We start from the raw sequence: 24,865 nt of genomic DNA, 5'->3' as shown, positions 1-24,865 counted from the left end.
GGGAAAGAACAGAGGATGGTAATCTTCCTGTTCATGAAAATCCTATTATCTGCTTTTTGAAAACAGACATGCACATGTGAACAGATGACTAAATATGCCAGGCAGTAAATGTAAAATGCCATCTGAGTTGAAGGGACTACATATCCGACATGAGTTCAGAGGCAAGGCCAAGATCACTTCCAGCTGTGGTGGTCAAGGCAGGCTTCCTGGAGGGAGATGTGCATGCAAGCGTGGTCCGAAGGGTGGACTGCCTTTGGGTTGGCAGGGAAAAGGGGTGAGGATTACAGATGGGGAAACCACACCCACCTTGAGGATGGGATGCAAAAAATGCATGCTTTTTAAGTGCATTGTTTTAAAATATTTTAAATATGTGCTCTTTCTTATCTGGGTAAATGAGAAACACCATGTCTAATGCCCATTGTGAGGAACTGAAGCAGTGAATTGGATAGATGCAAAGTGAGGGTCTTGAGTAAGCTGTTCCAAAGTTTAGTGATGGGTAAGATAGTAAGAAACCTGTTACAGCTGAATGCATAAATTTATTTCTGAAAAAATAATGGTGAGTAAAATTAGCAGACATCTGGAAGAGGCACACATTTCAAAGTTATTTTGGTCTGATCTATAAAGCGCACTATGAGGAATATGATTGGTAGCTGGTCTTAATAAACAGTTAGTGGGTTCTGCCTGCCTGAAATGCAAAACAGATGTATCTTTGTTCTTTTAAACTGACTTTGATGAATAAACTCTATGTGACGTCAGGTTCAAGCTATTGGATGTCTGATTCCTACTCAGAAATATTTTAGAATATAAAAAAAGTTTCCATGGTCAGCACTGAGAGAACAAAGTGAATTCCAGTTGCATTGCTGTTAGCATTGAAGCAGGTTCAGAAATTCAGAGAGGCAGGCCTTCATCCAAGCAACCCCCTTTGGTATTTGGGGGTCATTTTTTTTCTCTCTGCCACACCAAGGCACCCACCCATTTCACAGCTGTGAGCTCCGAGGGGGTTTGGTTTTCAGCCATCACTCTTGAGGCTCTTTGGTGGTGGTTATTGCTGTTTTGCTTATTTACAAATGTTCCCTAAAAGAGCAAGATAGGATTCTGCAGCAGTGATCCAGTATCTAGGGACTGTGTGATGCTGCCATTTCCCCCAATTTGCTTGGTTATGAGTGACGTGGGATTTTTACTCATTAGCATCTTGGCTTTGCTGGGTGTTTTTGGCAGGCTGACCCTCCAGCCAGCCCTGCACTGTGCTGCGTGCATCAGGAAACCGGCTCATTCTGCAGGTGTTTCATCCATAAACAAGCATCAGCCACGGGCTCCTCTTTCGTTTGACGGAAACCCTTTGGAATTTAACTTTCAGATACAAATACTTGGAACAGTTGGCAGCTGAGGAGCACGAGAAGGAGCTGAGAAGCCGGAGTGTGAGCCGGGGCAGAGCCGACCTCTCCTTGGACCTGACCTCGCCAGCAGCCCCAGCCTGCCCGGCTCCTCTGAGCCATAGCCCCTCGTCTTTAGACTCTCAAGAGGCTCTCACAGTGCCCCTCTCCTCCCCAGGAACCCCTCACCATCCCCAAGGTGAGTACAGGGAGAGTAGAGGGAAAATGAACGGGTTAACATCAGACAGGCTTCCTCAGGGCAGTAGTGATGATTTCAACCTGCAGACTAATACTGAGACAGCAACTATTGGTACACTTTGTTGGGGGCGGGGGTTTGTGACTGCAACTGCCTGGTCACTAACAAACTAGACGTCTTCAGAGCCACTTATATTAAAGCAAAATGATTCATCAAAGTTGTCAATGTATGGTCATGGAAAAAGAAGAATATGGAAAATAAGCTTTACTTTGACATTTAATCCTAAATACTGGAATATTCATTTAATACTTTATCATTTCGAGATGTGGGTCTGCCCAATCAAGTGACCAACATTCGAATGTTCTTACCCGAGGAACTGTTAGTCTGGTTTAAATTAAACTGAAAGAGAATAAAATTAATTACAGCAAGCAAAGAAAAATGTGGACCTAGTGAAAATAGAAGGTAAATATGGAAGAAGAAAAATAATTCAAATTGTAAAAATTACTGGCACATGGTTGGGTGTGTGGGTGTGTGTGTACGTGCTTATGTACAGACAGGCAAGCTCTCCTGGGAGATATTCTGTCTTCTTCACTTTATTTGGAGAGGCGCGATGATATTGTACACTGCAGCCTTGAGCATCAGCTGTTTTCCTGCCTGCTCTGCACACTGTGGGTCCGTTTTCTTTCACGTTAACACAGGGATGGTTCTCAGCAGCGTTTACACAGTGTGTGTTGATTAACCCTACTGCTAGCACTGTTTGCTTTAGTCAAGTGTTATGGCTTACAGCCTGATGTAGACTTAGCCAACTAAAGACAGCAGAGGCATTAAGCTTTTAATTCTAGGAGGGTTGACTAAATATGGTGTAAAGTTTAATTTAAACAAGGCAGGACCCCATGACCTTAGCAGAACTGAATATAATGGAACGATATTGTCTGTCCAATTCTTTGCTGGCTCTCCAAGCCTTGGCTCATTCTGCTGGAGTGGGCTGGCTCCTCCACAGCTTCCCGTGACGTCCCGTTACTCCCGATCCCTGAACCATGGAAGATTGTCCCAGGCAGATGGCTCAGTCATGGATGAGTAATGTCGGTCTTAAGATATTGAGACTCTGAGAGTCAAGAAAACAGACTGTTCTATAACAGGTGTGTGCTTTCCAAACCCTGCCTCATGTCATTGCTATTATCTACATTGTGGTATTTCCAGAGGCAATATGAGAGAGATCCTCCTGCAGAGTTGTGGTTCAGCACTTTATCCTGGACTTGTAACTAAAAGTTGTACCTCCAGTCATTTACAGAATGATTGTCTAAACTGTGAAGTACAGAACAGCCCCAAGCCGAGAGGGAATTGACAGTGTCTGTAAATGTCATTTGTCCTCAAATTTTTAATCTCCTTGATGTTTGTGGCAAAAGACAATTTCTTACGTATTTGATTGAATTACAGTTTAACTCGAGACCATTCTAGCCAATGCAAAAGAATATTTCAGCTTCAGTAAGAATACAGAAAATAGTCATTTCCTGTGTGTGTGTGTGTGTGTGTGTGTGTGTCTGTGTGTCTGTGTGTATGTGTGTGTGTGTAGTATGCATTTGGGGAAAATAACTTATGTCAGTATGCTTTCAAAAGAATATTTGCAGCTGGGCACAGTGGCTCATGCCTGTAATCCCAGCACTTTGGGAGGCTGAGGTGGGTGGATCACCTGAGGTCGGGAGTTCAAGACCAGCCTGACCAACATGGAGAAAACTGGTCTCTGCTAAAAAAAAAAAAAAAAAAAAAAAAAAAAATTACAAAAAAATTAGCCAGGCGTGGTGACGCATGCCTGTAATCTCAGCTACTTAGGAGGCTGAGGCAGGAGAATCGAACCCAGGAGGCGGAGGTTGCAGTGAGCCAAGATTGTGCCATTGCACTCCAGCCTGGGTGACGGAGCGAGACACCATCTCAAAAATAAAAGAATATTTGCAAGTGTTATTTTCTCTTCAGAGAAGGGATTAATAGAGACTGAGAGAATGTTTGACCAAAATTACACAATAAATGATACCTGCTTCTGAAAGAGGAATACTGGGCTTGAATCTGCACATAATCAAGAATTCTAGCATCATTTGATGTTGTTTGCTTTTTTCCTGGAAAAAAGTCAAAAGTACTGGCTCCTGTGAGATCTAGAAGAGCTGTCCATTGTATGTTAAGTAATCAGGATCCAAATCAGCAAGAACAAATGGTCTTCCTTGTCCTGATATGTAACTGATTTATAAAATTGGACATCACAAGTGTATGAAAAGATGGTGGTCTCAGAAAGAACCGCAGAGGTTTCCTTCTGCTTTGTAGACATTTGCCCTTATGACAGAAATGCAAAGTTGGCATCACCAAGTTCTTCTCAGCCTACTTTATTCTTTGAAGCATTCTGTTAGCATCCAATTAATAGTATATTCTTTTTACCAAGTCCCATTTTCAAATGTCCAAAAGTAACCTTTTGCTTATCCCTAGCATTTCCAGTATCCCGACATCTGGAGGAAGAATTAAAAATATAATCACACATCCAGATGTTGGTCCTGCACCAAACACCTGGCATGATGTCCAAACGTGCCAGGGATTGCCTTGCTTTTTCACTCTTTATCCTTGTGGGAACATGCAATCATCATACGCTTCACATTTTGTAGTGCTCTGCCCCTTTTTCCCAAACATATCTGGGTAGGTAGGGGAGATGTTATTATCCATGTTTTACTGAGGCCCAAATAGATGGAAAGCTGTGCTTCAGACCATCTTGGCACAGTGCTGGGAGTGTAATTAGTGTTCTGATGCCCATCTCAGCCATTTGTCTTGGAGTCATGGCTACACCATGTTTGCATTGCTATTCATATTAATGCCACACCATCCCTTTGCTAACCCTCTCACCAATATCTGCAAAAATTGCAGCCTACATTTCAGAATTATATTTACAAGAAAAGGAAAAACTAATATTTGTTATTGAATTTTCTATGCCTCAGTAGTACAGGTCCCTTTATGGGTTCTTTCTTTCATAACTCCTGTTTCAGATTCTGAAGAACTTTCGAAAGAAGAAGATAGGAAAACATTAAAAACTCCTTTTCCTTTTGTCTTACAAAACATACTTTTTAAAAGGGAAAGGCTAATGATAAATACTGACAGCATGATATGCCATCTAGTGAGATCTCTCCGCCAAAAGCTTTCCCAGCTAAATCTGCTATAACTTTTGTATGAATGATGCCACTAATCCCCAGCACCAAGTCAATACATACTTGAATTATTTTTCCATCTGACCCTCTTGTGGGCTTAGCAGATGTATGTCCCCATACTGCCTAGACTTGGTGATGATGGTCTAAGTACTTTCCTTCTTTCTAAAAGTACCAGCCCAAGGGAGGGAAAGACATATACATGTTCCCGTTTGCACTGTGTTGGAATTAATGGAGACAGTCAGCCCAAAGTTTGGGCAAACATGGAAAGGCATCTCCTCATTCATTGCTTTGATATCTTTTCCTTATTTTCACTGATCCCTGGGGGCAGACATCAGAATATCTACTTAGTAAGTTTATTTCCTATTATTTTTAGAAGCTCATAGATGATTCTGAAAGCACCTAAGTGATTCTCTTTATCAGAAAAGGTACAGTGTTCTTATTAGGATAGAGTTCTTCAACATAATTCTTGAGAAAGTTGCTCTGAGGATGAAAACTAGTAATAATAATCTGTTTACCCATAAGTAAAGTCAAGATAGCCAGGTAACCTCTTATCACAATTTGTGTCAGATCCAGGTAACCTATTTCATGGAAACAGAGTAGAGAGAAACTACTCACCTGAAAACCGGATGTTGATGGTGGTCCCTGGAGGGTGTCCCAGGGTTGAGCTGCCTTCTCTGGAGAGCTAGAACTATGTTCCCTCCTTGCTCCCTCTTGTAAACGAGTCCCTCCTGAGGCCAGATGGAGATAAATGGCATTTCCCAGTGGAAGGAAACAGCTGTCAAGAATTTAGAAGTGGCTTTCACCCACTAACCTAGCCATGAAAGCAAAATTATGTCTACATTAGTTTATTATGAGCTTGATACTCTCCATATTGCACACAGAAATAATACATCAGAGATACATTTGAAAATGATGCCACACTATATTATTTATTTTTATTTATGTCAGGGAAAAATATGTTTGACAGTGATTTTTTTCTCTACCTGTAATTGGATTCCAGGGTATTTCCAAATGTCTGATTGTTTGGCCCTGGAGATATATATGGCCTATATGGCCATGGCCTACTCACCAGCAGCATTTACAGAAATTATTGACAAAGGTTAATGATACTTCCTCTCACAGATACAGGCATTTAAAATATGGGTAAATATGGTGATTCCTGTAGCCTCCTGATCCTCAAACCTGGAAATAAAATTTAGACATAGAGTATCATGAAATGTTTAGTTTGTCTAAATGATTTTTCCTGTGGGCATCCATTTGTCATTTTGGCTGTCATCATTGTTAGCGTTGACTGTCTTTGTCATCTTTGTTGTGTAAGATGTTCTGAGTCTCCTTCAGGTGTAGGGACTCTCTGAGGTTATCTAATCCACACAGCAGAAATCAGAAACATCTTTCCAACTGGCATGGTAGCAATGGAATATCGTCCATCATCAGCCTAACACTGCATGCTGGTTCTCTTGCATAAACCTTTTGGATGCCTCCAGTTCAGTGTTTCATGAATTGGCAGGAAACTAGATTCCTTGTGGTTCTATGACTCAGGGCTGCCTCCCTCCCTGCCTGCCTCACCTGACTGCTGCTACTTGATGCCATTTTTGTCAATTGGACAAAATCTTTCAGCAACTCTACCCAAGGCTGAGGCCCTATCTGCTGCACCTGCTGTGGGCAGCCTTTGCAAATCATCGAATTTTTCTGCCTTGCCATTTCTCAGTCTCGAAAAATTTCCCTTTTTCTCCTCATAGAAATGACAGTTGTCTGAAGTGTGTCTTCTTGCATCATATTTGGAAACATTAATCAGGATTGAGTCCTTCTGAAGTAGACAAAGTATATACCTTAAGTAAAGATAGGCATAGAATGGCACTGGGAAAATTGGTAAAGAAGAGCATTATTTCTAAGGCAAGGGGATAGCTTGAACCCAGGAGTTCAAGACTACAGTGAGCCATGGTCTTGCCACAGCACTACAGCCTGGGTAACAGAGCAAGACCCCAACTCCAAAAAAAGAGAAGGGGAGGTGGACATTACCTGATCAAAATTATTATTTCCTAGGCAGCTGTTAGGTGTCAAGAGCTATGAAGGAACTGAAACTTTACCCTACTTGTAAGCTAATATGCTGCCCTGCCACAATTCCGTGGATGCTGGCAGAAGACACAAAATTCCTGGGTCAGAGACAAAGGACTTCATTACTTCTAGTGATAGCAATAGCCAGAATATCAACATTTGTGTCATTTCTCCAAGTCCCAGTTCCCACAGGGTGATGTGAATAGGGCCCAGTAAAACCTGCAGGCACGTTGTGGGGAACCTGGGGAAAGCAACCCTGAGACTTGGGGACCTGAACTCTTTTATAATGGGTGGTAAACATGCCTTCCGTTTGTCCCAGAGGGAGATATTGTCTTTATTACAGTGGGCAATAAGCCAACCAGATCTTTGCTCTAGAGAGACCCTATCTTCTAAGAGAAGACCCTGTCTTCTAAGGCTCTTTGCTATGCAGACATCCTTAGAAAGATAGTGCAGAAAAAAAGACTATCAGTGCCTTTGCTTGCAAGACTGAAGAAACATGGGAGAGCTGTAGATAATTGTTTCCTAATATTAGATTATAATGGTTTTAAATCAACCTTTACTATGAAATTTGTATCATAAAGTCTGTTTAGTGTAAACAAAAAAATTCAAGTTTTGAACAGCAATTAGCTTGTTCTTATTTAACAAAAAAGTAAGTGCCTCAGGAGCTGCAAGACCCTGCCTGGAGCAGGCACTTGAGATGAACAAGTTTGCTGCATCTGGAGACACTCACAGAGAATCTGGCTTGTTGGCTGGTTGAGACATCAGCACCTTTCATCCCGGGTGGGAGCCTTTGGTCAGTGCTTCCAGGTGCAGTCAGGAGGCTCCACGTGTCAGGACAATGAGGGTTCTTGAGCCACAGTGGTACTTTGAATTTCCAGACAATGACTGAGACTGGAGAAATTAACAAAGGAGAATAACTCTGGGGCTCCTTCTAGCATCCTCGTCCATGCTCAAGATCTTAGTCACTACTCTGCCATCTCCACCACTCCCCCTTTCCCTTCAGCAGCCCTGCTTTCCCCCATCCATCTTTGGAACACATTTGTTCAAAATGATACAACACCTGCAGTATGGCAAGACACACATTGATTTTCTGGTACCTGAAATACACTTTTTCAGGAGAACTTCTGGGTTCAATGATCATGCAGTGTGTCTCGTCTGCCTCTGGGCATGATATGCATCTTTGGAGCCTTTTGAAGTTGTGACTTCTGTGAGAAGGCTGCCTCTGCCAGATACATCAGGAAGTTCAAGTCACTTTTTGTTAACTTTCTGGATCCATCCCCCTCTGGATGCCTCTGTGTCCTCTAGATAATCTCTAGGCTAAACAGGATAGTTGCCTTTTGAGTCGTGTGCGTTTCTCATTGTTTTCTCACCATTTGTCTTAGTCTTTTCTCATTCTTTGGTTGCAATCCTCTCATGGACTCCTCTTCTGCCTTTTCACTATGTGCTGGGTTTTTCTGAAGTTCCTCCCCAGCTCCTCTCTGTTTTCATGCACATCCTCTCACTGGGCCCTCGCATTCCACCTGTGATTTTTACCTACCTCCCATATGCTTTAAATCCCTGAGGTTTGTACTGCCAGCCTTGGCCTCCCTGAGCTCAGGGCGTGTGTATTGCACTTCCCCAGCCATCTCCACTAAATGCCCCTCCAACTCTTCAGACCCACCAAGTGCCAGGCTGAGGGCTGTTCAGATGGAAGGTGATGTCTATCATCCAGAAACCCCCACCCCAAACCTGCTTATATTTTCTAGTCCCCACCTGGGTAAGGCTATCTCTCGTGGCCCAATCATTTAAGCTGGAACATTCATATAATTTTTTATTCCTCCTTCAACACTTACCTTACATCCAATCAATCCCCAAGTGTCTTTTGTGTTGTTTTCTCTCAAATCAGCCCTCTTTCTTTTCTCTTCATTGCCAGTGCCTTAGTCCTGGCCTCAACCATCTCTGATCTGGGCCATTTCAATCACTTCTGATAGGTCTCACTTCTTCCAGGTTCTTCTCAGCAACCCAATTAAAAAAAAAAAAAAGATCTCTGTTCCTTTTCTTAAAATTATCGGGTGGCTCTCCATTATCTACCACATAAATTCAGATCTTATGTGGCATTCAAGACCCTTTGTTACCCAGTACCAAGCACCACAGCCACCCCCCAACAAATGTTATGCTCCATCCACACCAAACCACAATCAGTACCTGAAAATGCCGTGCTCTGTGCTTGGAGTGCACTCTTCCGTTGGGTGCCCCCTGGACTCTTCATCGAGCTGAGGCATCTTCTCTTCTCTAAAGCCTCCCTTGATCCCTCTCTTGTGTTTCCCTTGCATCTTGTGCACAGTTGGGATGCAGGGCTTACCTCGCTGTCCATGTGATAAGTTGCTCCTCCCAAGCGTCTTTGTGTGCCTCGGGCAGGGCACGTGCCTGTGCCCACCTTTGTTATTCCAAGTGCTTGGAGCAGAACAAGCATTCCGTACATGGGTTGTGAGTTGGAGAATGGTCAAGCATGACAAAAGAAAGCAGACACATGAATCTGCAGAGACAGCTGTTTCCTCTCTACCCAGGAAGACATTTATTGCATGAGCCATGGGTGGAGGACACATCTTTGACTATGCAGGCCACTCCATAAGGACTGAATAAATGATGTTGGTGTAATTAATAGAGAGGAAACTTTTACAGAGAGTTGACATATCTGGCCCATTTCTTTCTGAGGATCTAACTCTAATAGAATAGTCACACTATATGTTATCAATATGAGAATAATTGAACCTGAAATTGCTTCTTTTTTATTCTGTATGATACTACAGTAGCATTATATACATATTTAAGCAAGTGAACTCAATCAGAAGCGTAATCTGAGGGGCAAGAGTGGGAAGTGGAAATTCTAATTTAAATAGTGCTTCTAATCCTGTCTAACATTCATATTAAGTGCATGTCCCTGAGGGAGCATGACCACAGGGAACGTGGATCTTTTCTTCTTTTCCTTGAACCATTCCTGATTCCAATGTGCCCCTTGTCGTATGAACAATTTGCTGCTTCAATTGTGAGATTAGAGTTTACAGATTTGTATTTGGGGGTAATATGGCCCATGAATGCAATCCCAGCACTTAAGGAGTTCCACTGACGCTAAATTAAAACTGTGATTGTCAAAACCATGGAGAAGTTATGGGATCTATAAGGTGGCACTGTCCAAAGGGACTTTTGAAGGTAATTTTGACTATACATGGTCAAAATTGTTTGGGTCAAGCAGGTTCAGGCCTAAGCCATCTCTGAGGATGAAAACTGTCCATCTTCAGAGGGGCTTAGGTCTGAACCTCTTTGGAAAATCAAACTCTGAAACTTGAGGACAAAGCATGGATTAACTTTTAAGGCATAAAAATTAGGCTATTGAATCAGTATTTTGCAAGTGATGAGCTGTCTCTTTTGTGAGGCTTGAGTAGAATTTCTTCTGCGAAGCTGAGTTTGTGCCCATCCTCATGCAACTATTCCTGTAGAGCAGTGATTCTCAACCAGGGGTGAGTTTGCTCTCCTGGGGGACATTTGGCAGTGTCTGGAGACATTTTCATTTGCCACAATAGCAGAGGAGAAGTGGAGGGTTGGTGCCGAAGCCTCTAGTGAGTAGAAACCAGAGATTCTGCTAAACATCCTACAGCTCATGAGACAGTCTCCCAGAAGAAGGAATTATTCAACCTAGAATACCCAGGTACCCAGGGTGAGAAACCTTGCTCTAGAGTGAATCCAAGTGAACAACCTAGCAAGAACTGGTCTAACACCAAAGGCAAAGTCTAAAGGATTTTCAAAGTTGTAAGCTTTTTTCTCTTGGGACCTTTTTCAGATTTCTGTGATTAAAACACACGTCTGTAGTCAATCGTGTTAGTTATTAGCTCTGAGCTAGGGAAGTCCCTGGAATCCACACAGTTTGGAGCAACTATTATAGAACTGGCTGGCCCAGCCCTTGGTTTCATAAGACCTGCCAGAAAGCCAAGTCCTGGCAGAGTCATCTAGACACTACCACAGATTGAAATCAACTGAAGCCACCCAGAGATGTATCAAGTTCAGAACTTTTTACCACCAATTTATCTCTTCAAAGAAAAATTGCATGACCAGAAATTCTAATTGGACACTCTGAACTCGGCTGTCAGGGACATGGATGAAAGCAGAATTGAAACATTCCTGCCCACTGTGTGTGTGTGTGTGTGTGTGTGTGTGTGCGCGCGTGCGCGTGCGCCTAATTTCAGGAATGATTATGTACTTCTCCTTGATTGCTTAAGTCACCCACCACACAGTACAACCCTGTGATTAACAGCCCGAGCTTTGCAGTCCAGCCAATCCAGGTTCAAATCCAAGCTCTGCTAGCATGAGCTCTGCTTAGCAGTGAGGTCCTGTTGGTCAGAGGGTTGCTGAAGATATTCAGTGAAGGGACTGTTTACGGAGGTATAGGGAGGTCATGAGACCATCAAAATGTGGTGATGCTTCACCCAGAGACTAGCGGTCATGGGACACTGTTCCCACCTTCAGGCCTCAAGGAACTTGGTGAATGACTATGATTTGGTAAGAGCTGTGACCAGAGGAGAGGGACAAAGGGACAGAAACAGTGGCCTGACAACCTCTGCCAAACTAAGGCCCTATGTGAAGGAAGCAGGGGTGTTAATATCCCAGTTTCCTTCTTCCTACCTTTGCTAGAACCCCCAGGGGCTGAGCCAGGGAGAGGGAGAGCAAATACAGCTGGTGTTCTGTGCGGGAGTCAGCATCCTCAGGCACAGAGCAGAACAGAGCATGGATCAAACAGTCAGAGAGTAGCCAGCCTGCTTCGTAGCTCTGGGCAAGTTGCTTAACCTCTCTGAACATGTTTCCTTATTTCTCACATGGGGACATCAATCTTCACTTTATATTGTAGGTGTGGGAACTAAAGAGGATGAAGTAATATGATTCCCAGTACAGCATCTGGGTGTAGAAGGTGCTCAATATGTAGTAAGTTTGATTTTTACTGCACTTAGGCAAGCAGGACCTGATGTGCAGTGAGGTTTTGGGGACCAGATGAGGAGTTGGCATTGGGATTTGGGAGAGACAAAAAAAAACGAGATTGTGTGAGTGATGGTCTGCCCTGGCAGACTTCATACAGGGACCAGCGGGCCGAAGTACTCAGGCCGGCTCATTCCTCATTTCTCTCCTCATTTTGTGATCTGCATGAGGAAAGCATGATTGCATTCTCCATCTGACAGAGTAGCCTTTATATTCTTATACCTAAGAAAAGCACTTAGGTTCTTCCCTCTTCCATGGGTTCTCATCTTGATGGGTTCCCGTCCTGGTTTCCCAAACCCCACTCACTCCAGTAATGTCTGTTTCTTTGGGGTGAAGAATTCCTTTTAGTGGCTGTGTTCTGGTTATGGGTCCTTCCCCACAGGATGGTGACAGCCCAGTACCCTGTTATGTCACTTTGAGGATACCCTGGACCCTTCTTTTCTATTATTTCTTCCACCTTGCAAAAAGTATCCATTACCATGTCCTTTTATGCGGTTTAGTGTTGATTTTTTTCTTTGGCCCTTGTATTCCCCCTACCCCAACCTTCAAATCTAGCTGCAAGCCCTCAGAGCCTGGTCAGTGCAGGCTCTGGCCAAACACACTTTTCTGGTCTTTGCTAAGTGCATCCTGGCGATGCTGAGATCCCATCGATCTGCACTCTTGGGCTGTGACCCAGGAAGACAGATCCCGGTTTTGGATGCCTGTAATGTTACCAGGCATTCCTTGCCATGTCTTCCTTCTATTTCCAAATGCACACCCACTACTAGGAGAAGGGTTGCGTGGGCACCTGGCCCAAGTCCTTCCTTCAGTTCCCCTCCTCCCTTGCACAGCCCAGGAGATGCAATCAGATCTTTGTGTCCTTCCTCCATCCAAGGTGGTTATGGACAAGCATGGCGAGCCGTGGCATCTCTTGACCTGCTGGGTTTGGGGTATCACAGTCACTCCTGAGCCTCCCTTGAAGATGCTTAGAGGAATTACATGCTGGGGAAGGGACACTCTGCTCCTTCCTTTCTGGCCACTCTGGCACGGGCCTTCACTGTTCCCTCCTGGCCTCAGCTTTCTGAGGGTAATACCAGAGCCCCGCCCATAGAGAGATCGTGAGGGCTTCGGAAGGCAGTTCCTGTGAAGTGCTCAGTAACCATTCCTCAAAGGGAGCCAGCAGCCCTGCGGAACTCCCTGTCCCGCTCCGGTGTGAACACAGTTCCTCCCCCAGCTGATGTCTGGGATGGAAAAACCTCCTGCTGTTCAGAGTCTCAATCCCTTACCCATGTGTTCTTCCAGTGGTGCTGTGTTTTTATTTTCTTTTTCTCTTGAGCTCCACTGATTGGCGTTCACCTCTTCCTCCTCTGTCTCTCCCTCTAAGGTTAGTTTGCTTCGTGGACTGTTGATTCCACACTGACTAGGGGCCTCACCCCAAGCTCACAGGCACACCCATGCTGTTCCCAGCAGAAAGCCTTGCTTGCCTGTGATGCAGGTGGAAACAGGGCTCACCTCAGACAAAATGAAACACAGAGCAGCCATCACTGTCCTTAGATTAAAGTCCCAGATCCCTCCAGCAACACACAGCGCTGGTTGCCCTGGCCCCTGACGACCACCCAAACCTCCCCTCACTCCTCCTGCCAGGCCACACAGCTTTCATTCCCTCCGGCACGCAGTGGGCTCTGGGTGCCTGCCTGTGCACTTCCCTCTGCCCAGGGCATTCTCAGCATTTCCCCCCTTTTAACTCATTTTTACCCCTTGAGACTCAAACATCATTTTGCCACAGAGACTTATGTCCCAGGCCTTGCCAAAGACCCTTGCCATGCCTTCCCAGGGCACCGTGCATTTTATCTTACACATCCATCACTCTTACAAACGTATTTTTGTTACTGTGTCTGCTGGCAGTTGAGAGGTGGGGGTTTCCCTATGCCCACTGGTGGCAGAGCTCACTCACTTTTGCCACACGGATATCACGGCGGGTTGTTCGGGATCTCTCTAATCTGCTTCTCTCTAGCCTCTGTGACAGAGCTCGGTCAGTCTCATGGGTCGCTGTTTCTGTCTTTCACCACCAACACCACATTGTCGGGCCAGAGAAAGGCTCATTAAATTCAGGGACTGGTAACGTGAGAAGTTGTAAACATTCCTAGGAGGGAAACAAACACCTTTTCTCCCTAGTTGTTGCCAAAGGTTGTAGCTCCCTTTAGGACTTTTCCTACAGGATTATATGGTTTCTCCTGTTTCCTGGGGACTTGGTGAGTATAAATGAGACTTTTTCCTGCATCTTCCCAGAGGGCAGCAGACCTGGCTTAGAGACACTCAGAAGGAACTGAGTGTGTGTGTGTGTGTGTGTGTGTGTGTGTGTGTGTGTGCACGCGCGTGCACACGTGCGGAGAGAAGTATGAGTGAGGGAAATCCTGCTGAAAGATAATGGGAAAGGGGAGGAGAAATGTTCTGCAGTTCGGTTTGGAGTCTCAGGGCTATCCTGGGTGCTTCCTGAGTATCAGTAAGAATGCTGTGAGCAGACACTGGCCCCAGGACCACGCTGGGGCCCTCCAGCAGGAGAGGAAGGAAAGGTCTTGGCCCTCAGACAACTTTCCTGTGTTTGATTAAGACAGTTAGAGAAGGGCTCTGCCATGGACCCTGGCAGTTTTGCTTGACTTGAATGTCTGTGACAGTTATTTAATTTGTTCATCATTAGGATGGCCTCAGATTTGCAATCAGACCTCGTAGACACTGAGTCATGTATTCTGGGCAGGAGATGACTTTGCTGATTACTACCTCCCCAGCAGTCATGAAAAAAAGATACCACCCCAGTGGTTGAAATCACAAATTGAAATATCTGATTCCAAGAAGTTAGGGATGAAATTGTACTCCTCCCCCACAAGAGTGTGGCTTTTCCAGAGCTTGAGTGTCTGTTAGCACACCTGCCCAGGCAGCCTAATCAGGGCCAGAGCCGCTGCTTGGGTAGAGTCCTGCATGTTCAGTGGAATGGAACATGGCAGTGCACACCCGCAGGCTGAAGTCAAATAGCCGTCAATCACGGAGCCTCCCTACTTTGCCCAGATCCCTGGGGTGGTGAGTAGACACAGGCTTATGGCAGCCAACTGACCCCACGTCCCTGTCTGTGATGAGGCCACCAGGCGGGGCCCTTGCTGGTTTTCACCATATGCTTACCAATTAAAACTTCAGTCCATGCCACATGCTGGTCTGTTGGAAACACATTTTTGTTTTGATGTGGCTATTTTGAAGTCCAGTGTGCAAAAACATGTGCTTTCTGTCAACCAAATGATGACGCTGCCGCTGCTGCTGCTGAGGCTGTGCTCTTGCCATGCTTGTAAAACTAATGGGGTTTTGTATCTCTCCTAAATACTCTATTATCAGATGAAAAAGAAATTACCATAAAAATTCCTTCAGTACCAAAGAGAATGTTTCTAAAAGGCCTGTTCACTCCATCCCATGACCCAGCACAGTTTTTACTTTTAAGGAAGAGTGTATGACACTCTCATTCTCAGGCACGCGACCTCACAGCTGTGTGCCCATTGGCTTCCTTCTGTGACTGCCACCCATGAATCTCTGTCTGGAAACTGTGCCCTCAGATCTCCAGTTCCTAAAGCCTTCCCCTCTTGGGATGCCCAGGAGGGACAGCCCCTCAACTGCAGGGGGGTCTTTGCTGCCCTTCCCCATGTCCTCCAGCCTTCCCTGGAAGCAGGCTTCTGCCCCAGGCTGGAGTTCCCAGTAGAAGATGCACAACCTGTAATCAAAGGAGAGGAATTTACTCCTCCACCCCCAAATTCCTACCTGGCATTTGGGGACATTTCCACGGAGGAGTGAGATTTGGAAGTTGCCCAGGAACATAAGGAAAGGTGAGATTTCATCCGTTCCACTGCATCTTCCCTGCCCAGCTAACTCCCTGACTCATCCTCAGAGGATGGCAGCCTGAGAGCAGATGAAGGATTGGGGGGTGATGGCCCTGTGGGTCCTGAAGAATGAGTTGCTGCGAAGCTGGGGTTAGCTGGGCCCCCTGCCTAGTGAGGCCTGAATGTCCCTCCCCCTTAGTAATGCCTATGTCCAGCCTGCTGGGGGGCTGGTTCTGTGCGCCCCATGGTCAGCCGTGCCCATCACCTGGTGCAGCAGGATGCCTCCACAGAGAGCTGCCCTGATCTGCGTGTTCTCATGGAGTCTGGGCAGGTCTCTTCCAGCCCCTGCCACGTGTAGACCCTGCCAGAATTTCTGTGTTGCTTTGAGCAGTGTGTACCTAGGGTTCAAGCACACACCTTTAGAGTGCATTGCCAGAGTTCCAGAAGAGTGGGCTTTGCTCAGCCTGAGGGCAGTTCCCTTAAGAGTGAGCCACCCTCCTCCAGCCTTCATGTGTGGCAGCTGGCTCAGAATTTTGTGTATCCTCAATCATTTTGCTACACATCCACAGCTCATAGCTGAGGGTTTTGCTCAGGAAAAAAAAAAAAAAGCATAAGCCAGATTGTGCCATTTCCCTGTTCCCTAGAGTGTCACGCGAGTGAGAACATGATCGTCTTACCTCAGTGACAGCATCAAATCTCCAGCGTTGATAGGTTTGCAAATAGACTGTGACCATGAGTGATTCTTCCAAACTGCTTTCAAAATCACAAACTAACTTCACGTTATGAGCAAATATAACCCAAGAAAAGGGTGATGAACCTCACTGGTCCAGCCAACTGATTTCAGAACACATTAGCTGGTTTTCATCAACTTGATCCACCATGAATTTTGTTTCTCTTTCCCTAAACAGGCAAAAAGGTTATATATTAGTTTCGTATTGCTGTATAACAAGTTTCCACAGACATAGCGATTGGAAACAACACTCGTTTATTATCTCACAGTTTCCGTCTGTCAGAAGTTTAGCACAGCTCAGCTGAGCTCTTGACCTTGCCTGTCCACTGCCACAAGGCTGGAATTAAGGCTGCGGCTGGCTGGACTCTTATTGGGAGACTCTGGGAAGAGTCCACTTCCAGCCTCACTGAGGGTGATAGCAACATCCAGTTCCTTGTGCCCACAGAACTGAGGTCCCTGTTCCTGGTAGGCTGTTGACCAGAGGTGGTTCTCAGCTTCTAGAGGCCACCTGCATTCCCTGTCAAGCAGCAGTGATGTGGCAGATCCTTCTCCTGCTTCGAATCTCTGACTTCCTTTTCTGCTGCTAATTGGAAAACTCTCTGCTTTTAAAAGGCTTTCCTGATTGGATCCAACTCATCTAGTTAATCTCCGTATTGTAAGGTCACTGACTAGGGACTTTGCTGTCATCTGCACAATCCCTTCACAGCATTGCCTCGATGAGTGTTTGAATAACCAGGGGATAGGTCTCTTGGGGGCCATCTTTGGACATCCGCCCACCACAGAGAAATCAACCTCACATTTATTCTCACCTCCCTTCACCCTTCCAAGAAATCTGTTGTCAATATAATCTCCATTGTTGTCTCCACCAGCAGGTGCCGGGGATCCTGAACCCGAATCAGAGGCAGAACCGGAACCAGAGGCAGGGGTGGGGCAGGTTGCTGATGAAGCTGGCCAGGACATAGCCTCTGCCCACGAGGGTGCAGAGACTGAAGTGGAGCGGGCACTAGAGCAAGAGCCGGAAGAAAGAGCCTCCCTCAGTGAAAAAGAGAGACAGAACGAGGGAGTGAACGAGAGGGACAACTGCTCCGCCTCCAGCGTCTCATCCTCCAGCAGCACATTGGAGAGGGAGGAGAAGGAGGACAAGCTCTCCAAGGACAGGACAACAGGTAAATGAAGCCCCTTGTTTCAGTCGGCATGTGCCAGGGAGGCCTGGGGTGCAGGGGCTGGTTCTCTAAGAGCTTGTCCACAGGCTGGCCTCTGAGGTGACCTGGGTCAACCCACTCATGTGGCTGTGTCACCCAGTGTCTGGGGAGGAGGAGTGTGGCCATGCTGGCAGCCAGCCAGCAGCCTTCTGCCCTGTAGAAAGACGGCCCCAAACCCTCTGCCACAGTATCACATTCATCACCTCCACAGCTGGCAAAAAGGGCCCCGATAAGGAGGGCTTTTCCTGAGGAATAAGCCCCAGAAGAGAAACCTCTCACTTCCCTGACTGTTCCATTGTGAATAGTAGTAAGGTTGATAATAGTAAGGCTTTTTCCGTTTTTGATATAAGTTTAGAAACTGTGACATTATCATCTATTCCTTTAAAAATGTGTTTACTGAAGTGTGTTAATCATTTTGACTGGACATTTCAGACTGGGAAAGACTTGTTTAAATGGATTGAATGAGTATTTCCAAAAAATTGTACACAGTGTACTGAGGTCAATTTGATGTACTGGAATATAGATAATTTGTTTTCTACATTACACTCGTAACTATTCTTTTCTTTGTATGAAGTATATGCTTTTCCTTATGGAAGTATATCTTTTTGGAGTTACACTTAATACTCATTCAGTTCTCCTGTGAATGGTAACTTTAGAATTAGGGACCAAATGGAATGTTAGATTATAGGTTTGGTTTCGCCTGAAAGAACCTCACCAAGGACTTGAAGAGGGTGCCACAGAGGGTTATAGGAATTGTAAATAATTCATATGATCTGTGACACCACAGGGTTACTTTTCCTACCCACGACTTGTGTGCTATCAAGGTGGTAGAATGTCTCCTTCCTCAACAAACACTCCTAACCAGTGGAGTCATGTCTTATGGGCCAGCCTTTGTTAAGCTACATATGAGTGGCACCCACTCAAGTCGATGTCTTAGGCCCAAAGGGCAATATGACACCTCTACAAAGGCCTGCCAACCAGTACCACAACCTATGAATGGCTTATTAATTCCTAGATTAAAAATACATTGTCTCAGAAGCATGGATGAATGAATGAATGAATCCAGAGTGTCTTCCAATAGACCTGTCAATCAATGGCATCATCTAAAATAGTTACTATTTGGATTTTTTCCCAGTTAGAATATACTACTAGATTTTATACTTTATATTGCTGGTCACTATGATGCAGTAAAAAAAGAAGATAAAAGACTTTATTGGTTTACATCTTAGGAATTATTGCATTGAAAATCCAGTGTCTTCATTTGGTTGAATATGTATGTGCCAAGAGGTATTACATATACTGATATTTACTTAATTTCTTTTAAAGTCAGATTACAGTTAGTCCCCCAAATTCTTCTTATCGTTCATGTTAATGTAATGATTGCCGTAATACTGGGTGTAGGATAAGTCTTATTGATCAGATTGGTCTTAAATCATGTTTTATTTATTAGGAATAGCTTTAAGAATTATTAATCATAACTGGGTTTAGCAGGCCTAAAACATACCAAGAAATTGGATTAGTAAAAATATACCAGGCGACAGAGCTTTCTTGGATCAGATTGTCCAATATTCTTCCAAAGAAGGACAATTTTCCAAAAATGGAAACCGTTCCCAGTGAAGAACCACTGACTTTCTACCAAAGTGGGCACTGTCCAAGTATTTAGAAGCGAGAATTAGGGCTTTGCAATGATTTTTCTGCTTTGCTTCAGTGCTGTTATGAGAGTTGGTCATGTTTATTTACTGTAGCTTATTGGTACCTAAAAAATCTCACTGCTCACAGGCATCATCAACCACCGTGGAGTCAGGGCAGCTATGTCATTATAGCTCTTGCTTTTCAGAGTGCTGTCAAATCACAGAGCAACCTTAGAGATAATTAAAATTATTCTCAAACATATTTCTAATGACTGTCAAAGACTATGTCTAGGACTTGAAAAAGTCTCATTCCATTTATGTGGTTTAATTTTTCTTTGTTTCATGTGTTCTACTCTAGGGCATGCATGTGAGAAGCTTTATCATAACATACATTTTACTTTTTTATAGTTACTTGTATAATTGTCCTTTGTCTCCACTTGAATGTCAGCTTTGTGAGGATGGGGATGTCTGTCTATTCATTGTGAGTCCTCACTTCCTAGCAGAGTCTCACAAAACAATCGATGAATAAATGAAGAGGTGTCTGGCTAAGATGGGGAAGCTTCATTGCTCCTGGGTCCTCCCTCTTACAACCAACATAGCAACACCCTGAGAATACCAGAATAATCAGAGGAGGACTGTAAAAGGTGGAAAGAAGAATGCAGACTGCCTAGGAACCTCTGGACTTAAATTACATGACAGTGAAGCTCCAAGTAAAGCTTATTCCCCTAGCCAAAGGACTGGGAAAAGGATTGCCTAACAGAACAGAACACAGGCTTTTTACTTATTAATACTTGTACCCTAGACAGGCACTAATGAAAAACCTGACCCAGAGTCAATGGAAACTGATAAGGAGCTGAACCTCTGGCTTCCCTTGGAGGCAATAAGGCAATGTGAGTCAGTGATTTAATTTCCCTGGGAAGATGCCAGTGAGGCCAAGGGAGGGGGCACTGCTCATCTACCCTGCTCATCTGCAATGAGCCAGTGTGAGTCGGTGCTTTTGCTGGGGTGGTGACATAAGTTTCCAGCAGGGAGCTGAACATCTCCCTCCACCAGCACCTGTATGCTATACCTAAAAAGGGTGACTACCTGCTAATAGATTAGATAGGAGCCAAAGTCTAATAATGCACAAGATGTCCAAGACATAATGGAAAAATCACTCATCATTTCAAGAGCTAAGGCAATCACATCTTGAATGGGAAAATGCAATAAACAGATGCCAACACTGAGATGAGCCAGACATTGGAATTATGTGATGGGGATTTTGAAGCAGCCATGATGATATTGCTTCAGTGAGCAGTTACAAACACTTAGGGAATACGTAAAAAATAAAATATCTCAGCAAAGAAATAAAAGATTAAAAAGAACCAAAGGGAAATTGTAGAACCAAAAAACACAGTAACAAAAAAAAAATATTTACTGGATGGGCTTAATAGTAGATTGGAGACAACAAAAGAAATGATTAGTCAACTCAAAAACAAATCAGTGGAAATTACGAACTCTGAATGACAGAAAAAAAGAGACTGAAAAACATGAACAGAGCTTCAGTGACCTGTGAGACAGTAAGACTCGATCTAACACCAGTTCGTTGGAATCTGGGGAGGAGAGAGAGTGTAATGCTGAAAAATCCTTTGAAGAAATAATGGCCCAAAACTTCTCAAATTTGTCAAAAGGTATAAACTCATAAATTTAGGAAGCTGAGAAAACCCCAAACAAGACAAATTTAAAGACATTCACACCAAGACATGATAATCACACTTATGAAAACTAAAGACCAAAAAAAAAATTTTTTTTGTAAGAGGCTAGAAAGAAACATATTACCTATAGGGGAACACCAGTCCAAATGACAGCACATTGCTCATCTGAAACCATGGAGGCTAGCAGGAAGGGGCACAACGTTTTGCAAATGCTAAAAGAACTGTCAACTATAAATTATATATCCCTCATATGTATCCTTTAAGAATGAAGGGAAAATAAGACATTCTCAGATAAAGAAAAACTAAAAGAGTGGGTCCCTAACAGACCTACCCTCAAAGAATTACTACCGGAGGTTCTCCAAACAGAAAGAAAATAGTGACAGAAGGCTTGGAACTTCAGGAAGGAAAGGACAACAGAATGGGTGAAAGCAGGGGTAAATAGACTTTCTGCTTATGAGTTACTAAATCATACTTGATGGTTGAAGCAAAAATTATAATATCATGTGATGTAGTGCTCTGTGTATGTAGAGGAATACTTAGGACAACTATACTTTCAGAGTGGGGAAGCTAACGGTATCAAAATGGAAGTAAGTTTTCCACACTTCAAAGTGGTTGAACAGCAATACTAGTTTACTGTGGTTAGTGTGTATATTGTAATGCCTAGAGCAACCACTACAAAAACCAGAAGAAACAATGTACTTGAAACACTATAAATAAATCAAAATGAAATTCTAAAAAAGATTCAAAGGGGATGAAGAAAGGTTGACTAATGGGTACAAGTACACAATTTGATAGAAAAAATAAGACGTAGTGTTCTATAGGATCAGTAGGGAAATTATAGTTTACAATAATGTGTATATTTCAAAGTAGAATAATTTGAATGTTTGTAACAAAGACTAAGGTGATGGATATCCCAATTACATTAATTTTATCTTTACAAATTATATGAATGTATTAAATTATCACATGCACCCTGAAAACATCTATTATGTATCAATTTAAAAATTTGTTAAAATAAAAAAAGTATTCAAGTAACCCATAGAAGACAAAGGAGAAACAGGAACTAAAACAAACAGAACAAATAAGACAAATGGCTCACTTAAGCTCTAACATATCAGTAATTCCTTTAAATTAAAAGATAGATGGCAGAGTGGATGAAAAATGACCCAATTATATACTATCTATAGAAAACTCTTCTCAAACATAATGACACAGGTAGATTGTAACTTAAAAGTTGGGGAAAAAATATGTAGGACTAGGTATGAAAGGAAGAAAAAAGAAAAAAGTTGAGAAAAGATATATTATGCAAACATTAAATCAGAGAAAAGCAGGAATGGCTGCATCAGTTAAAGTAGACTTAAGAGCAAAGGAAATTACTAAGGACAGAGGGACACTACAGAATGATAAAAGGAGTCATAAATGAATGAAGAGAATAAGCAAGAAAGCTGGCATTTTAAAAATATTACCTGATTGCCTGGGTGCGGTGGCTAACACATGTATTCCCAGCACTTTGGGAGGCCGAGGTGGGCAGATCACTTGAATTCAGGAGTTCGAGACCAGCCTGGCCAACATGGTGAAACTCCCATCTCTACCAAAAATACAAAAATTAGCTGGGCATGGTGGCTTGCACCTGTAGTCACAGCTACTCAAGAGGTTGAGACATGAGAACTGTTTGAACTCGGGAGGTGGAGGCTGCAGTGAGCCGAGATCACACCACTGCACTCCAGTCTGGGTGACAGAGTGAGACTCTGTCTCAAAGAAAAAAAAATATTACCTGATTATATTATTTTTCCTGTTCCCAAAATAAGAAAATGCTCACATTTCCCAATAAATGGAGAAAGAGCAAGGCTGTCTCTTAAGAAGGGCTCAGCCACTTTATCTGCTGCAGCCTCCTAGTGGTCTCCCTAGTATCTGACCAGTTGTTGAAACTCTACCTAGCCAGATTTTTTGCTCTTATCCTCAAATGGCATCTCATCTCCTTTTGATGGTGATTATTTCCTAAGATATTTTGTTTGTAAAACCTAAAAGAGGGCCTGGGCGACAGAGCGAGACTCCCTCTCAAAAAAAAAAAAAAAAACAAACCCTAAAAGAGGGTTCAATAGCTCCTTGTTCTGGTGTTGAGATGGCCTGAGGTTCCCTGGTCAGGTTAAGCCATTGTTGTACCAAGTACAAAGAAGAAAGATACACTGGAAATCCTGGGGGACCTTGTGATCCCCGGGTCAATGCCTCCTCAAGCCAGGGCCCACCCTCAGCATGTTTGAGGGGGACGCTCCTTCGGCTAAATGAAGCTGCCAATGCTGACCTCCCAGGCCTGGGTCTCCTGCCACATCCCAACACCAGGATCCACTGAGGCCCTGGAAAGCTGATGGAACTGAAGCACTCACTACCTGGCCCTGCAAGCCCTGATATGGTTTGGCTGTGTCCTCACCCAAATCTCATCTTGAATTGTAGTTCCTATAATCCCCACATGTCATGGGTGGGACCAGGTGAAAATAATTGAATCATGGCAGTGGTTTCCCCCATCCCATTCTCATGATAGTGAATTAGTTCTCACAAGATCTGATAGTTTTTTAAGGGGCTTCCCTCTTCACTGGGCACTCATTCTTCTCTCTCCTGCCACCACGTAAAGAAGGACATGTTTTCTTCCCTTTCTGCTGTGATTGTAAGTTTCCTGAGGCCTCCCTAGCCATGATGAACTGTGAGTCAATTAAACCTCTTTCCTTTATAAATTACCCAGTCTCGGGCAGCCCTTTATAGCAGCATGAGAACAGACCAATACAAGCCCCAAAGAGGCAGACCCAGAGGAATAACATTCCTGATCATTCATTCATTCATTCAGTTGTCCAGATGTTGCAGAAACAACAGTGAGCAAGAGAAACCCAAATCCTATTCTCATAGAGTTTACATCCATGAAGAAGGCAATTTATTGAGTAATTATAATCATTGCAGTGATAGGGCAGAGGCAGACAATAAAAGAAGTAAAACGTGACAGATTTGATAGTCATAAGAGCTGTGATGAAAAATAAAGCAGGAAAGGATGATCAACAGTGTTGGGGGAGGATTGCACAGTTTTCACTAAGCGGTCAGGGAAGACTTCGCTGAGAAGATATGCTTTGAGTAAAGACAACAGGTCAAGGATAAACTTGTGTGATTAACTAGGTATAGTTTATCCCAGGAGGGGCTGACACTCTGAGGCCAGATCACACTTGGTGAGTTCTAGGAATGGGAAGAAGTTGCTGTAGCTAACGATGTTTATGGGCATGTGTGTCTGGGGGTCGGGGAGTATTGGTGGTGGTAGGCGATGAATGAAAAGTAAGGAAGTATCATGGAAGGCCTTGTGAACATCGTGTCATTGGCTTTTTCTCACAGTGAAAGGTGGTGCTGTTAAAAGACTTTGAGCAGAAAGATATGATCAGGCATTTTTATAAACATGTGGCTGTTGGGGTAAGAATTGGCTATCAAGGGACATGACTAGAATCAGAGAGTCCAGTGGGGACGCCCCTGCAGTACTATAGGCAGGAACCCACGCTGGCCTGGCCCATGGTCGTGGTAGCAGAGGTGCTGAGAAAAGCAGCTGGATTCTGGATATGACATGAGGGCGTAGCCAACAAGATGCCCAGCAACACTGGATGTGGAGGATGAAAGAAAAGGAGTCAAGAATGACTCTGAGGTTTTTGGAATTGGCAGCAAGATGGATTAAGTTGCCGTAGCTCAGACAGCAAAGGATTGCAGAAGCAGTTTAGGTTGGAGAGTGCAGGGTTGGAGAAGGTGGTATTTTGTGGATGGCATTTAACGCCTTGAAACTAGATGAGACTGAAAGAGTGCAGATGGAGAGAAGAGGTCCAAGGACATTTAAAGGTTGATAAGGAGGAACCAGCAACGGAGACTGAGAAGGAGTAGCCAGATGTCCTGGGAGCCCTGTGTCGTACGTCATATCTTGGGACCCCTGTGAGGGAGGAGGGAGT

At 44.0% G+C, this 24,865-nt stretch overlaps 1 protein-coding gene across 4 annotated transcripts in view; it reads left to right on the top strand.

Annotated features, from left to right (window-relative positions):
• FHOD3 (formin homology 2 domain containing 3) overlaps window positions 1-24,865 on the top strand; it is a 491,472-nt gene that overhangs the window by 403,132 nt on the left and 63,475 nt on the right. For all 4 annotated transcript variants that reach the window (XM_030810562.1, XM_030810561.1, XM_030810560.1 and 1 more), the window contains 2 exons: window positions 1,358-1,572; window positions 17,243-17,539. In XM_030810562.1, coding sequence (XP_030666422.1) covers window positions 1,358-1,572; window positions 17,243-17,539 — 512 coding nt within the window. The remainder of the gene's footprint in view (window positions 1-1,357; window positions 1,573-17,242; window positions 17,540-24,865) is intronic.

Source organism: Nomascus leucogenys, chromosome 4 (assembly GCF_006542625.1).
Source record: "Nomascus leucogenys isolate Asia chromosome 4, Asia_NLE_v1, whole genome shotgun sequence".
Taxonomy (NCBI): Eukaryota; Metazoa; Chordata; class Mammalia; order Primates; family Hylobatidae; genus Nomascus; species Nomascus leucogenys.
This window is presented reverse-complemented; position numbering and strand designations above follow the sequence as displayed.